At 44.2% G+C, this 15,566-nt stretch overlaps 3 protein-coding genes across 3 annotated transcripts in view; 2 read left to right on the forward strand and 1 right to left on the reverse strand.

Annotated features, from left to right (window-relative positions):
• Positions 1 to 1,736: 1,736 nt before the first annotated feature.
• TP53I3 (tumor protein p53 inducible protein 3) lies at positions 1,737 to 6,457 on the forward strand. The gene is made up of 6 exons (XM_065730652.1): positions 1,737 to 1,901; positions 3,008 to 3,145; positions 3,715 to 3,982; positions 4,512 to 4,724; positions 5,395 to 5,591; positions 6,157 to 6,457. Exons 2-6 carry the CDS (start codon positions 3,008 to 3,010, stop codon positions 6,346 to 6,348), a joined length of 1,008 nt encoding a protein of 335 aa, XP_065586724.1. The 5' UTR covers positions 1,737 to 1,901; the 3' UTR covers positions 6,349 to 6,457.
• A 345-nt stretch (positions 6,458 to 6,802) lies between these two features.
• SF3B6 (splicing factor 3b subunit 6) lies at positions 6,803 to 9,955 on the forward strand. Its single transcript, XM_065731127.1, has 4 exons — positions 6,803 to 6,899; positions 7,183 to 7,301; positions 9,264 to 9,402; positions 9,848 to 9,955. The coding sequence occupies exons 1-4, from the start codon at positions 6,870 to 6,872 to the stop codon at positions 9,935 to 9,937; spliced, it is 378 nt and encodes a 125-aa protein (XP_065587199.1). The 5' UTR covers positions 6,803 to 6,869; the 3' UTR covers positions 9,938 to 9,955.
• A 4,603-nt stretch (positions 9,956 to 14,558) lies between these two features.
• Positions 14,559 to 15,566, reverse strand: part of FKBP1B (FKBP prolyl isomerase 1B) — a 42,689-nt gene continuing 41,681 nt past the window's right edge. The window contains exon 4 of the mRNA XM_065730656.1: positions 14,559 to 15,077. Within this exon, the coding sequence (XP_065586728.1) occupies positions 14,949 to 15,077 (129 nt within the window). The 3' untranslated portion in view covers positions 14,559 to 14,948. The remainder of the gene's footprint in view (positions 15,078 to 15,566) is intronic.

Here is a 15,566-nt window from a genome sequence, read left to right on the forward strand (position 1 = left end):
TGTTTTTATAGCAGATTACTTAGGAGAGAAGGGTAGCTGAATCAGCAGAAAACTCCAACTCCATTAGGCTCAGAAAAACTGTTCTCCAGGAAAACAAGTACAGAAGTCTGACATATTACCCAATTCCAGCAAGCACCTGCTGTTTTACCACACTGCAGCTGCAGAGTGAAGGCTATTTCCTTCTGTTTTTATTCCAAGAACTCCTGATGGCTCACAGCTCCCAAAAGGAGTACCCTCTGCACGTATCATTCCAAGCTTCTTAATAGAATTTAGAGTGATGTCCATAAGGTTTGGGTTAATCTTTTGTAAGTTGTCTTTTAGCCTATTTCCAGATAACTATGCATCTCCCTAAGCAAAGTAACTTTGCTCAGTGTTTCTCTGTGTCATTACAGACCCAAGGGGCTGAGGAAATTGTCACATGAATAGGTTTTCAGATTGCCCTGTACACTTTTGAATATTAAAAATAAAACATTTTTCACATGTCCTTTTGCACTGCCACTGACTACTACAGAAAGCTACTTCAGCCTGCAGTGGATTGCAAAGATCCGTGAAGACTCAGGAGGAGGGACAATGTTACAACCAGGCTATAACCTCAGAATTGTACAATCATTCAGGTTGGAAAAAACCACTAAGACCATCTACTCCAACCCCAACCCGTCCCCTAGAGCCACACGTTCACAGTTCTTGAATGCCTCCAGGAATGGTGACCCCACCACATCCCCAGGCAGCTGTGCCACTGCTTGAAATCACACTGTTTATACTGTAAGACATTAAAGAGTCCATATTTGAGTGAACCCATTACTGTACAGACAACAACTGAGGCTCTGGCTACATCACCAGGCAAAGAACAAGCTGAAGAAGACCAGGTCCCATGACCTGCTTGTTCCCGGAGGCAAATAAGCTACTAGCTCTAAGAGTCACATGAGAGCAAAAGAATTTTTAGGCTCTATTTGTTTAGTTTCAAGTAAAAGTTTTAAGTGCCCAAATCCCAAAATATCAAAATCAATACAAAAAGAAATTCACAGAAGAACCTCACACACAGACACACATAGGAAAAATAATACCGTTTCTAAGTGTTTTGAAACGCCTGCTTTATTTCCCGGCAACTCCCACGTAATCAGGAGCTGGCAGGTGGGATGTGAAGAAAGGCGTAATCTGAGGCACCTCCCACTGTGGGAAATGGCAAAGCTCAGCTGAGAGGTGAGAGAACATGGCTGAACCAGCGGGTAGAAATACAGCAGGCAGATGGATGCGAGCCAGTGAGCTCTGCGGTCTCACAGGAACCGGAGAGACGTATCTACAGCATTAAGGGCTGACACAGCTCGTGCACCCTTAACGTGGCGTGAGTGAATCCAGTCTGTGCTATTAGGAGTCCAGAAATACAAAGAGCAGTTAACGCAGGAAGCCCCAAACGCGCGCAGTCTGCCAATCAGTGAGGAGCAGCAGCAGGGTAAAGGCACCAAACCAAACCTCCCTGCACGCTGGGGGTGTGCGTGAAATCTCTGCCTCGATGTCAACGGGAAAAGCACATTTCTGCCTCGAGCCATGGAACAAAGGAGGTCTATGGGAAGAATAACAGTGAAATGTGCTATATTTCTGACTCGGTTCAGGTCTTTCCCTCCATCTAAAACAGCCTCTTATGAGTGCACCCCTTGACTTGCTGGGAATAGCTGACTGCAGAGGCAGAGCCTGGGAGGAGGGGACCAGACCTGACTGCTCCCACGGACCGCTCCCATTGTGCAATTTCTCCTCCTCAATGGGAAAAGTGGGTCGCAAGCCACGGCCAGGAACCACGTACCTTTGAACTGCTGCTTCAGGCCACTGCTGGCAGATCTGACCGCTTGAAGGTGCTGCGCGTGGAAAACTGGTTCTCAACGCGTGAGCGTTTGAAAGCAACGTAGGTACCCGTGTCTTCACTATGCTTTTTAGAATATATATACACGCATTAATTTGTGGATCCACTTGCAGCAACAAAACATTCATAAAAATGCGGTTCAGTGGACTGTTGGAAAAGGGACAAAAGCTTCTTCAGCCTGTGATTTTTAATTGATTAAATTTGAACAGGTTAAGAGGGGACAAACACACGTTATAGGGTGGTGTGCAGTGGGCTTCCCATTATGTTTCTGTGCTGACAGACAAATGCGGGACTGGATTGAGTGGTTTAGCTGAAAAAAGAACAACCAACCAAAATAAACCAACCGTCCAGTCTCAGAACAAGAAGCCTTAAAGTTAGGTTTTATGGCAGTAACAGCAGTTTTCAACTCACCATAAAGCAGCCACAGAGCACCACCCTGTGGGGAATTACGTCCCTGGGCTTTAAGGTGTTTTATCATTCCACAATTCCACCCTTATAACAAACGTTTCAGTATGCACTTCAGGGTGTTTGTGCTGATAACGTCACGCAGTTGACTTTACAGAGGGCATGCTGCTCTATCATGCAGCTCTGCTTACCTGAAGGGGCTCAGCCTTGCAGCACATCCTGCATACTGTTTGTGCAGCATATCTATGCTGCATTTATACACCTGCCAAGTATAGGAAATAACACAGATTTTCCCATTCCTTCCTCTTCTGCTTTCACCCAGAGGGATGATTACTCCAGACGTGATTTTCCAGGTGGAAACAGGCTTGACAATCTCAGCCCATCTTAACAGCTGCTGGCAGTGAAACCAGAAGCTGTGAGGAATTACCTGAAAGTTTCTTGCAACAGTAGGAACCCTTACAGGAGTGCATTCAGCATGCAGCAGTCAGGATCCAGCTGCTAAGGGAGCCAAGAAACATAAGCAGGAGGTTTTCAAAGCATCTCTTCAGTCATGCTAACTCACCATTTCTCAGGCAGCCCTCTGCTCTTCCACCTTCAAGCTGCTTTGCAGTTTGTGTTGTCCATCTGCACTCTACCCCATGTCTCTGCCTTCCAGAGGTACCGGAGTTTAGCTGTTCTGATCACAGAGATGCTCCACCTACACAGCATGCCTGCATTCATGCTGACTTTGACATCACTGGTTTTTAGATGTTGGCAGCCCACTTTGATTGCCCAGGAGGCCCAGAAAATCTCTACGTCAAAGAAGTGATGAAACCACATCCAGGAGAAGGAGAAGTTCTCGTGAAGGTCTCTGCCAGTGCTCTGAATAGGGCTGATTTACTCCAGGTATGTGTATGTTAAGTGGATTTATGCTCCTGAAAACAACAACTTTTCAAGTCCCCATTTGAAGTCTTGACAAATCAGAAGAGCTAAGAGAGACTGGCCCTGGTGAGATGGGGGTCTTCCAAGGAAATGCTCATAGGGCTGAAGGAAGAGGTGTTAATTGGGTAGGTGAATGACTTTATTTTGGTCCCTGCAATGCACGGAGACATGGGAAGACAGCTGTCTTTCAAGAAAAGATGTAAAAACAGAGCTTTGGTCTTTCTGGATGCTCAGACCATTCCCTAATTCAAGCAGAAAATCACGATTTGCAACTGAAAGGATGGATTGGTGTGGTCAAAGTGAGCTTGCAACAAATGACATTTGCACACAGTTTTAAGAATCAAATACACTTACTAAGGAAAATGAAAGTGTTGCCAAAGGATGACAGGTCCTTAAATTACTGAAACATTTGTGCAGTCAGGACAAAATAAAAAGGCATCTGGATGGGAGGTATGCAAATAAATTACTGCAGGTTGATACACTCTCTGATGTGTGGCCTTTCCTTCCCTACCTTCTCTTTTGTTTTATTTTAGAGGAGAGGGAAGTACCCTCCCCCCAAAGGAGCAAGTGATATTTTAGGCTTAGAAGCAGCTGGGAGTGTGGCTGGGCTTGGACCTGGCTGCACGGGGCAGTGGAAGATTGGCGATGCAGTGATGGCTTTGCTCTCTGGAGGCGGCCAGGCTGAATATGTCACAGTACCCGAAGGCCACCTGATGCCAGTTCCCAGTGACATGACTTATATTCAGGCTGCAGCCATTCCCGAAGCCTGGCTAACAGCTTTTCAGCTGCTGCATTTCGTAGGTGAGAGGTGTATTTGCGAATCTGTCCCATCAAAACAGCTCACCTTCACTTCTGTTGTTCAGTCTGCTGATAGTTGCCTCCATCTGAATGCTGTTTGCCTTTGAAAAGCCTTCTCTCTGTCACTCCGTTCACATTTTACCTATCCGGTCAGAATAAGGTATGAACTCAGATTCTGAAATCTTGACCACGTTTACTCAGTCACAATATAATTTGCTGACTTCAGGAGAACCTATCCTTAATGTTACCCAAAACCAGAGGCATTTTCACTGCTGAGTGTCCGATCGTGTTATCTGTCAGCAGCAGTTTACTAAACTTGGTAAAATAGAGTCCTGATTGTACACTGTGAATTGTGTTCACTCTGGATTTGTTGCTCTAATGGAGGATATGAGGACGTAAATAGGACTCATGGAATAAGGGTATCTCTTTAAGATTTCACTATTTTCATCTATTCAGCTTTTGTCACTTGGATCATGTTTCACTTCACAGAGAATGCCAAAAGGGTAATTGTTTCCTTTACATCCTCCTTCAGCTAAAATACAGAAAGGGGAAACAGTGTTGATCCATGCTGGAGCAAGCGGGGTTGGTATGGCAGCCATTCAGCTGGTCAGACTGGCAGGAGCTATTCCCATCGTGACAGCAGGGACTCAGGAGAAACTCACAGCAACAACAAATGCAGGAGCAGCTGCAGGGTTCAACTACAAGAATGATGATTTTAGCGAAAAGGTCTTGGCCTTCACTCAAGGTAAGAATCCCTGATCGAAAGAAACAGTTAAGAAAGAGTGTGCATCTTCTGAAGGATATGCACATACACTCAGTTTCAACTGAGAGTTTCCATCATGTTTTCAAAAAGAAGCATGCAAATCTTCTGCGTTCCCTTTGGTGCTAGAGAGGTTGGGAATCCAGTGGTATCAAATCTGCTTTATTACACTTGAGTTACTACAGGTAATGGAGCATCCTGCTCAGCCCATGAATGGATCATTCCTTAGTTTAACTGGGCTCTGTGCTCCCTTAGGCTTTATGTTCATCTGTGGCATAAAAAGGTGCCATTATTACTGTTGCGTCCACAACAAAGCGTAGGAGCAAATCCTTGCACTTGTGTTTGAATACGGGCACGAGACTTAGTTCTCTTACAGTTAGAAAAAAAATAGTTCTTTTAAGCATTTGAGATACTTTCTGACAGAGTACAGATGTGTGTATCGATAATGATTTGTTTTTGTGCCTCATGCTAGGATTATTTACAAATCACTATGCCAATTCCTCATTTCACAGGATTTAATTAAGAGTTGCAAGAATAATTCTGTACCTAGAGTGAATAATGTTTTACTTCTGCTTGCCTGAGATTATCCTACCTTGAATACAGCTCAATGTTTTTTTGTTTGGTTGGTTTTTTTTGTCTCCTGTTTCTACTTGAGGTTCTGGAGTAGATATTATTTTAGATTGTGTTGGTGGCTCTTACTGGGAGAAGAATCTCAGCTGCTTGAGAACTGATGGCCGGTGGGTTATTTATGGACTACTGAGTGGAGGTGAAGTTCATGGCGATTTGCTTGCAAGGCTGCTTTCCAAAAGAGGGAGCATCCATACAAGTCTGTTAAGATCACGAGACAAGGAGGCAAGTAGTGACTATCAACTCTGTATATAGTTTAATCTTAAAATATGTGACAGTTTTGAGATTTTTATTTTGATACTGGCTCTAAAGCATAAAAAAAAAAAAAGTACCACTGTGAAATTGCTATTATATACTTCAGTGAATTTAGTGGCATTAGCTTCCCTTTTCTTTTTGTATGAAGCACATCCCTTCAGTAACTAGGAACACACTGAGAATACCTGAGACTTTTTAATATGCTTCATGAGTACCATAATTTAAACCACAAGCAATCAGATGACTCGATCAAGTTTGGGGGAGGGAGAGACAAGAACTTTCCTCAGGTCAGCTACAGCCACACTCTTCAAAGTAGAGACCAAGCCCATTTCAAGCCCAGAAATTACCGAAAGAAAACTGCTTTGCGTGGAAAATTCAGCAATGAGTGTAAATAGGGCAGCAGCGTGGCACTTTAGGATAGGTACTGCCTGAGAAATGCCTGAGAATTATACATGTTTTGTATGCTGTCTTCAGAGACTGTTTGGGGAACACAAATGACTGGAAACCATCTGCACAATGCTTTGTTTCTCTCCAGTATAAGGAGCAGCTGGTGAAAGCCTTCATAGAGAACGTGCTGCCGTATTTCTCGGGAGGACCATGCCCGCATCTTCAGCCATTTGTCGACTGCGTTTACCCTCTGCACGACATTGCAGAGGCACACAGGAGGATGGAAGGAAGCAAGAACATCGGCAAAATTATCATTGAAATGCCACTGAAATCCCCCTAAGGAAAGTCCTATGCTGTAGGTGCCTTAAAAGCCGCGATGATGGAATTTCTGGCTACAAATTGGTAACGATTTATTGTGGAAGGCGTCAGAATATGGGACAAAGCAAAAACCTTATGCGTGAATGAAAAGAAATAAAATCGCACCGCAGACACAGCGTACGACATCTCTGCAGGGCAAAAAGCCACCACACATTCATCTCAGTTCTGAGCTCATATTTGTTTTGCCACAGCTTTCCAAGCCCCGCAACTAAGTAGCACCGAGCACGGCCTGCCCCCTACAAAATGGCGGCCGTCGCCGCTCCCTTCAGGCCGCGGGAGGCGGGAATGGGGGCGAGGAGGTGGGCGGGGCCAAGGGGGCGCGCGTCATGTAGGTGGTGCGATAGCACTTCCGGTGCGCCGCGCGGTGCAGCCTGGGATAACTTCCGGGGCCTTCCGCCGGGGGGAGGGGAGGGTCGCGGTTGGGGGAGCGTTGTCTGCTGCTGTTTCTCGCCCAGGCCTAAGGCCCCTTGTTATCCCGGCGCCATGGCGATGCAAGCGGCCAAGCGAGCTAACGTAGGTGCTCTCCGAGGGGTGTGGGCGAGGGGCGACCGCGGGCTGGGGGTGGTCCTTTCGCACCGGGTTCTCGTTTGACGTAAACACGTACGGTCAATGCTGATGGGCAGTAGTCCCGAGTTACCTGGTGTGGGGAACCTGTTTTGGCACGGGGTTGGACTCGATGATCTGTAGAGGTCCCTTCCAACCCCTGTGATTCTGTGAGTTGCAGCAGTTCGGCTGCAGCATTTAAGGTTTGAAGTGAGTTCTGGGTGTAACGCAACGCGTGTTGTTTCTGCATCAGATTCGGCTGCCTCCAGAGGTCAATCGGATCCTGTACATCAGGAACTTGCCGTATAAAATCACCGCGGAGGAGATGTATGATATTTTTGGGAAATACGGGCCAATTCGGCAGATCAGAGTGTAAGTATTTTTTGTTTCCGTTGAGAAGTTAAGGGCTCGATGGCCTTTGGGATAGCATCATGTGTTGGTATTCCTATTACAATGGGGGACAGCTGGATTTTGTAGCTGAAAAAGTTGAGTGTGCTTTAGCAGCATCCCTGCATTATGAAGGTGCAATGTGTGAATTTGTTGGGAAAAAGAATGATGCTGGTAGATATGTGGGCACAGCTTAAACCTGGTGTGAATGTAGGTAAGTGGGAAAAATAAGGAGTAAATATTTTAAGTGAACCTGAAATGAGCTAACCTTTTATTTTAAGTAAAGATAAAAATATGAAAAGTAAGGTTTGAAGGCAACCTCTTCTGCTTAGTGAGTGTTAGGTAATGAACTAATGAAGAAACAAGTATGCTACCACTGATGATGGGTCTGTCTACCAGAATAATGCACCCCTTTCTGTGCAGCTTGTCTCTGAGCTACGTGGAGATCTGACTGCATTTTGTTCCAAATTCACTGAGTCCATACCTGTCCATGGCAAATCTGTGGCTTTTCCCTTTAGTTCCTTCAAATGTTGATGACTTCAGCATTGTGCCATAGATCTAACTGTAATTTCACCTGGTTAATGCTGTGTTCTAAGTTTCAGGCAGAAAGAGTTTGCTGAGGCTGGAATTTAGGATTAGTTATTGAGAGTTGCAGTAAAATTGGTTGGAGTACTGGCATTCATACATGATAATCTTTTTATTTTTTCCCACCTCAGAGAAATATTTTGGAAGGGAGGAGCAATAAGATTTGGTGCTCATCTTTTAATACTTGAAAAGAAACAAAATGTAGTTTAGGCTTGGTATGGTTTTCTTCATACTGCCCTTATTCCAATGTTGAGAAAAATAACTTGTTGCTTCTTTAGGTTTAGGTTGCTCTCTGCTTCCCTTTGCACTAAGTCTGAGGTGGGTAATGAATCCACAATGTGCATCACTTCAGTTTTGCAGAGCATAGATATAGCAGCTAAAAAGATCAAACTCTACCCCAAATCAAAGTGCTTATTTCAGTGCTGTAGTGATGAAAAATGATGGCTCAGAATAAAGTGAGTTTTCTGTATAGAGTTACTCTCAGTAAACGTGAACCGAGGGGAGTACTGGGGTATCTTCCTGCATGCTGTGCTGGAATGTGCAGCTGATGGGATCTTATTAATACAGGGAAAAGCAACAAAAGGGACTGGGGAAGGGTTAAAGGAATGAGAGAGAGCATAATTCTTTTGCTTGGCTAAGTAGGTGGGATTTTCACTAATTGACATATGCTGATAAAGGAGAACTAATATGAAAAAGGAGTAGGTTGGATGCTCCGCATCTGGATGCAGTACTCCAGGTGAAGCCTCACAGTGCAGAGCAGAGGTGCAGGATCACCTCCCTCGCCCTGCTAGCCATGCTGCTTTTGGTGCAGCCCAGAATACAGTTTGCTTTCTGGGCTGTGAGGGCACACTGCTGGCTCACATCCAGCTTCCCAGCCACCAGTACCCCCAGGTCTTCAACAGGGCTGTGCTCAATCCTTTCGTCCCCTAGTACTGGTAGTAAACTCCCTTCATAATCCTTCTCCTCCTTTGTGCAGTTTTTATACTGTTCTCTTTGTTTGCATACACTTGATGGTGTGGACACGTGTGATATCGTTTATTGCAGTTCGTTTATAATTCAGCTCCTTAGAAAGAGTTCTTGTAATCCCTAAGTTGGCTGTGTAACTATCTGTTAGCTGAGATCTTGTAGCTGTATAAGCTCTGTAACTCCTCAGAGCTGGTTAGCATGATGTGCCCAGACGTGTCTCCTGCTTCTCAAAGGAAATTGAATTGATGGTCTGATGATAAGTGATGGTTGTTCAGCTGAACTGCCTTGTATCAGTGTGGCTGTGTTGTGCTAAGAACAGTATTCTGTCTCAGTCAGTGCTGAAGAGAGTCCTGTTCATTATTTTGATATTAATGCTTGTTAACATTTGCTCTGCAGTGGAAACACTCCAGAAACAAGAGGAACAGCCTATGTGGTGTATGAAGATATCTTTGATGCCAAAAATGCTTGTGATCATCTGTCAGGATTCAACGTGTGCAACAGATACCTTGTTGTTTTGTACTATAATGCAAACAGGGTAAGTGTGCTTGGTTTTCTTTACGTTACCTTTGAAGATGTTCAGTATAAAAAAATCAATTTGAGAAGACAGCTGGTTGGATATCTTTAAGAAGTAATTTCAGAACGGTAGAGGTTAGGATTTCATCATGTGATTCATGTGTATAAATCACTGTAACCTTTGGACTAAGGATGTGGAAATAGTGCTTCTGGTGAGTGTACAGATAGCAGGGACTGAACAGTCCCAGCAGGCTTTGAGATTGAAAAGGTTGAAGTGTGTAAAGCCTTGATGTTCTCTTGAGGCCCAGAGACCTGTGGAGTTCTCTGAGGTTGAGAATTGAGCAGTGCTGTTTGTATGTGATGTTGATGTCATTCTCAGTGAGAAGTTGGTTGCAGATTATGGCAGGTAACACGTCTGAAGATGCAGTTTTTCTTCTCATGCATTTTATTCTTTCCCATAATTGCAGGCATTCCAAAAGATGGACACAAAGAAGAAAGAGGAACAGCTTAAGCTTCTCAAAGAAAAGTACGGAATAAATACAGACCCACCGAAATAAACTGCTATTTTTGGAAAGCTGTTCCACCTACCAGTGTGTTTTTAAACTAAATGAGGAGTCTCACAGAAGCGTAGCTTACTGTTTTTAATAGGCTGTAATTTGAATCAATTAGATCAGAATAGATGTGAAACATCAGAGCATCTGCTTTAAGATGAAATCCCCTGAAGGGATGTTTATTCTGTGTGTTGTAAGGGCTTGGGCTGGTAAGTGCTGTGTAACCATGGTCCTGTTTGGGGCAGGCCCTTGTAAGGTGGGACCACATATGTCCAGCAGTTCTGGCCTGCTGCTCTCCAGCTTCCAAGGCTGACTTTAAACACGAGAGCCAGCTCATGCTGGTCTCTGTATGAACTCTGAATTTCACTTGCCACTTCTAAAAATGGATTAAATGCAAGTAAGCAAGACCATCCCTGCTTCCTTTTTTCTTGTTGTGGTTTATGTGTGGTTTTGATTCTTTCTCATACTTAGGTATTGTATACCTTGTGTCTTTTTCCTCCTGGAAATGCTTGAAGCAATGTTGTGGCTTAACCCAGCATGTGGCTGAGCACCACAGTCATTCTCTCACCCTCTGCTTCCCCGTGAGACGGGGGAGAGAACTGAAAGGAAAAAAACTAAAGTAGAACTTGGGAATTGAAACAGAACTGGTTATGGAGATGGATAATAGTTATGACAAATACATACGTAGTGATGCACAAGCAGTTGTCCACCAATCAATGCCCATCTTGCCCCTTGAGTGGTGGCAGAGAGTGAGATGAACTCTCACCCCTTTCAGAACTCCTTTTGTGTGATGTTCTATGGCATGGAATGTTTCCTTGGCCAGTTTCAGTCTGCTGGCCTTGCTCCCTTCCCTCCCCTCTCCTTGGACCCTTTGCTGAGAAGGGCCTTGGCCCTGTGCAATGTATGGTTGCTGCTTTGCAGTGTCTGTAAACCTCAGTGTGTTATTGATGTTGTTTTCCTCCTAGAACAAAAAGATAGCGTTGTACCAGGCACTGTGAAGGGATCAATTCTGTTCTAGCTGAAACCAAGACAAGGAAGCTTAGCCTGGAAGGCTGTTACTTGCTAGAAACAAAGCCTAAAGCAACCTTTATAATGGAGATTCCTCTACAGTAATGAAAAATGAGTGGCCATGTGAAGTAATCCAACTGTTTAGGTGACTTCAGTCAAGTTATCTGGTTCCCAGTGATGAGCCCAGAGCAGGTGAGCTGCTGTGGGATACTCCTGCTCTAACAGCTCTCACTGCTGTATGGCTGAGGATGCTGGGAGAGATTGAGAAGCATACCAGTTTGCAATGATGTTAGAGCAACAGGAATGAAGTTCATAGAACGGCCTGGGTTGAAAAGGACCTCAAAGATCATTGAGTTTCAACCCCCCTCCATGGGTGGGGTCACCAGCCACTAGAGCAGGCTGCCCAGAGCCGCATCCAGCTTGGCCTTGAGTGCCTTCAGGGATGAGGCATCCACAACTCTGGGCAATCTGTTCCAATGCATCACCACCCTCTGAGTGAAGATAATGCCTTTAATATTAAGTAAAGAACACAGGACTGAAGTGAGGTGATAGATATGGAGGTAATTTCAGATGTCTGAAATGTGACTGTATTAAAGTTCATGCTGAGTAGAAAACTTGTAATAGTCAGTGGAGGAAAAAAAACTTTGCTGTGGGTGCTCGCATCCCTGGGATGGGGCCCTGGGATTGGATGGGCTTTCAGGTCCCTGGCAGCGTAAGACATCCTGTGATTCATTCTGAGTCTGCTGCCCTTGTGGCTGGCTTTCTGACTCGCTCAGCCCTCTCCTGCTACCCCCACCCGTTGCATCTGTGATGTGCATATACTAAATGCAAAGGGGCTGTCATCTGTTTCATCTGCTTTACACTTAGGCAATTGGTTACTTCTGTGTCAGCTTGGTTAAGAGGTCCAACGCATAGGGTTATCACAAGTCAAAGTTGTTTAGGCAAAACCAGCTTGCTTTAAAATGTTTAAATGAATGAAATCTTAAGGGAGACTTCTACACAAACTGCCCCAGCTTTGTAAACGTTGGAGGGAGGCACGTGGACGTGCACTTCTCACAAGCTGTTGGGCATTTAGAGGGCTCTTGGCTATAACAGGAACTGGATTGATGCTTTAATAAATAATGATAAATGCTGGTAATAACCCACTGAAGAGCTAATAATGGAGCCGTGTTCTGTCTGCCTTGTTTAAAATCATGTGCAAATACTGCATTCCATCTGTCAATAGCAGACAGCGTGCTGCTTGCTCTGTAGTGTCTGTTCTGATGAGGATTTGGTGTTGTTTGAAAAATACATATAAAAAGCAATTCTATAGGGTAATAAGATTAATAAAAATTCCTTCAATGAATCCTCAAGATCAGCAGCTTTTGATATCTCCAAGAGCTCAGCTGCTGCTTTTCATTAAATATTCCATTTCATACTTCTCTTTCTAGTGCCTGTTCGGGGCTTTCGGTGTCCCTGTACGTGGCAAATGAAATAATAATTTGTACCTGCAAGACAGAGGGAATGGAAATCGAATGCCCGGAGGATTGTTTTGATGAGGTCTGCTCAAGATTTTGTTTGAAATGTAATATCAAAGGACGAGGAAATGAGTTCAGTTCTATGAATGGCAGAAGGGGCAGCAAATAAGGCAGATGTTACCAGCCTTGCAGTCTGCATCTGTGCTGGTTTTTGTGTGTGCTCACTTTCCATTTAATTTTTCAGGAAGTAGGGCATGAAATTAAGCCTGGAAGGTCATTTTTTTCCATCTATACTGTTTAGAAATTAGTAACAAGAGCATATCTGATTACACAGGCGGCAACAGTACATTTTTTTCCAATCCATTATATAGCAGTAATAATTATATGTACTGTGTTGATCGATGATACAATTAAATAAATTAACACATTTGCAGCCAAATGAAGAGCTGAAGATTACATTTCCTTGAAGACTTAATTTCCCTAAGTATCACAAAGCACAATTAGTTTTCCTTTCATGTTTGTATTTTTTTTTTTAACGAATTTGGCATGAACGATGTAATAATCTCTGCTTCCAACAAAGGTCTCTGAAGAGAGAGGGTGATGAGGGAGAGAGCTTCATCAAGCAGCTGTAATAGGGATTTTACAGACTGCTAATGGCAGGGTTGCACAGCTGAGGGCAGAGGGGAAGGTAAGTGTACAGCAGCTCTTGGATGGAGATGATGGGGCTGTCGTCAACTCCTACTGCCCAGCAGGAGTGTGCTGTTCACTGGTGAGAAACCCAGCAGAAGTGGAATGGGAGAGTGATGCCCCAGCTATTGTGCAAACAGAATCAGTGTGGCTGACAGATGGTGTTTCAGGTATGCTGAATCAATTCTTTGTGTTACTATCTGCTTTTGAGGCATTTGGGAAAGGTCTATGTCCTAAACGAGACCTCTCAGTGAAACATGGATCTGTAACCCAGCTGCTGCACAGATCCTGAATTTCCATCAAAAAAGGGCCCAAAGCTCTCTTGTTTAATTGAAGGAGGGAGCAGCAAGAAAAAAGGTTTACCAACTTTCAGTGAGTAATAACCTGCAAGAGGGGGGGGGGATTATTTGCTTTTGAATTAACAACCTAAAATGCAGCTTTGTGGTTGAGATGCCCACCTAGAGAAGGAAAAGAGGTTTGTGATCCCTGGTGCTCAGATGAGCAGCCTGGTTTTCTCCTTTCTTCTCCAGGAGGAATGCCCTCACCGTGTGGCTTTGCAGTCCATCTTCCCATGAGAGCTGTGTTTTCTGTGCAGAAACTAATGCAAGACAATGTGCCAGCTGTTTCAGATGCTTACCTCCAAAAATCCTGTAGTTGAAAATGATGCAAGTAGTTTACAAGCTCCCTCCAAGTACTGGAAGGCCACAAAGAAGTATCCCCGGAGCCCTCTCCAAGCTAAACAAGCCCAACTCCCTCAGCCTTTCTGCACAGGAGAGGTGCTCCAGCCCTATGATCACCCTTATGGCCTTCCCCTGGATGCACACCAATATCTCTATGTCCCTCCTGTACTGGGGGCCCCGGGTTCAGATTGGCTTTGTGAGCTGGATGCATGTAATTCTGCTCTTCTTTAGCCTGCCTCAGCTCCAGCAGAAATTTGTACACCAGTTTTACTGTTGTAAAGGCATAGCATAGGGTCAGCACTGTGACTTTGAGAAACATCAGTTTCCTTCTCTTCAACAGCCAAATTTTGACCAGAACTGAGGGGCCACTGGCAATGCAGGGCAGATGGTGAGGAGAGACTGTCCCAGCAGTACCTACATGCGTGCTCCTGGACATCTTCCCCTGTGCAATCTATAACAGAAGCAACACATGGAATTATGCGTATTTTGGGTACGAAGAGGAATAATTATCAAGAAGACAGGTGGGTGTTTGTCTGAAGAACTTATTCACCAGAAAGAATTGCGGTGGCTGATGGAAAGCAGGAAAAAAGAAAACAGAAATTGTAAAGTATCAAGGTTTTATTGTTTTATATATATACTTAATTCTTAAATGAGACAGTATTCTTTAAAACAGCAGCAAGCAGAACGTACAAGTTGAGAAAAGTGGCAGCGCAGGTAACTCTGTTTGGCTAATGCCCGTTCATGTACAAGGCGTACACTGGAGTTTTTGAGCACCTTTTGTGTTTTGTTTTTTTATTTTTTTATTTTTTCTTGGTTTAAGTGTATAGTAAGGCAGTGGTTTTTCAATAAGGAATATATATATATTTATATTTATATATATTTTCGATCATCACTGTGAATTCTCATCACATGCAAATTAAATAAAATGTACAACTTGTAAATGTTACAACGGTAGACATTTTTCCCAAAGCAAAGCTTCCAATGAAAGGCAAATATGGACACCACAAAGTTTAAGAAAAAAACAAAAGGAGAAAGAAAGGCTTAAGAAACCTAATGGCAGGCACTATTGACATGACAGCTTGAGCAGGAAGATTAGGATTCCAGTGAAGATTTCTCCCGCTGCTGGGAGGGTGAGAAAGAAGGGATGGTTATGGAGGTGCTTCCAGTCAGCTCCCCCAAGAAGACTCACTCCAACCTGAGAAGCTCCACATCAAAGAGGAGCGTGGCATTGGGAGGGATGACTCCCGGGTGGCCCGTGGCTCCGTAGGCCATCTCAGGTGTGCAGGTCAGCTTTGCTCTCTGTCCTAAGCTCATCTGGTTTTTGGATGGTGGAGAAAGAAGATAAAACAGTATTAGCAGGAAAACAGAACAGAGCACTACATGGCAGATTTACAGAACTGGGGATATTCAGGACGATCAAATTCATTTTTTAGCTCTTCAAGAAAGCTGGATTCGTCACAGACAGCTCACATTCATTGCCTGACTCCTCTGGCTTCTCTTCATAATTGCTAGAGCCAGTCTGGGAGCAACAAACAACTTTCTAAGGCACAATGTGATCTATACTGCTTACCCTGGAGTCAGCTGTATGAGGTGAGAGTTCTGTGAAGTGCACGATACATATAAGACCATCAGCAGGAGTTACAGAAAAGACTTATTAACAGGTAGGATCACAGCTCTGTGTTCATGGCAGATCAGCATAGAGACACCATTTGGCTCAGATTTTTAAGAAGTGTCCAGCAATGTTTTTTGCTGCTTCTGTCACCACCATCCATGACTCCAAATCTATTGACCAATCACAAATAC

Source organism: Cyrtonyx montezumae, unplaced genomic scaffold (genome assembly GCF_038088225.1).
Source record: "Cyrtonyx montezumae isolate F1298 unplaced genomic scaffold, pur_monq_1.0 scaffold_13, whole genome shotgun sequence".
NCBI lineage: Eukaryota > Metazoa > Chordata > Aves > Galliformes > Odontophoridae > Cyrtonyx > Cyrtonyx montezumae.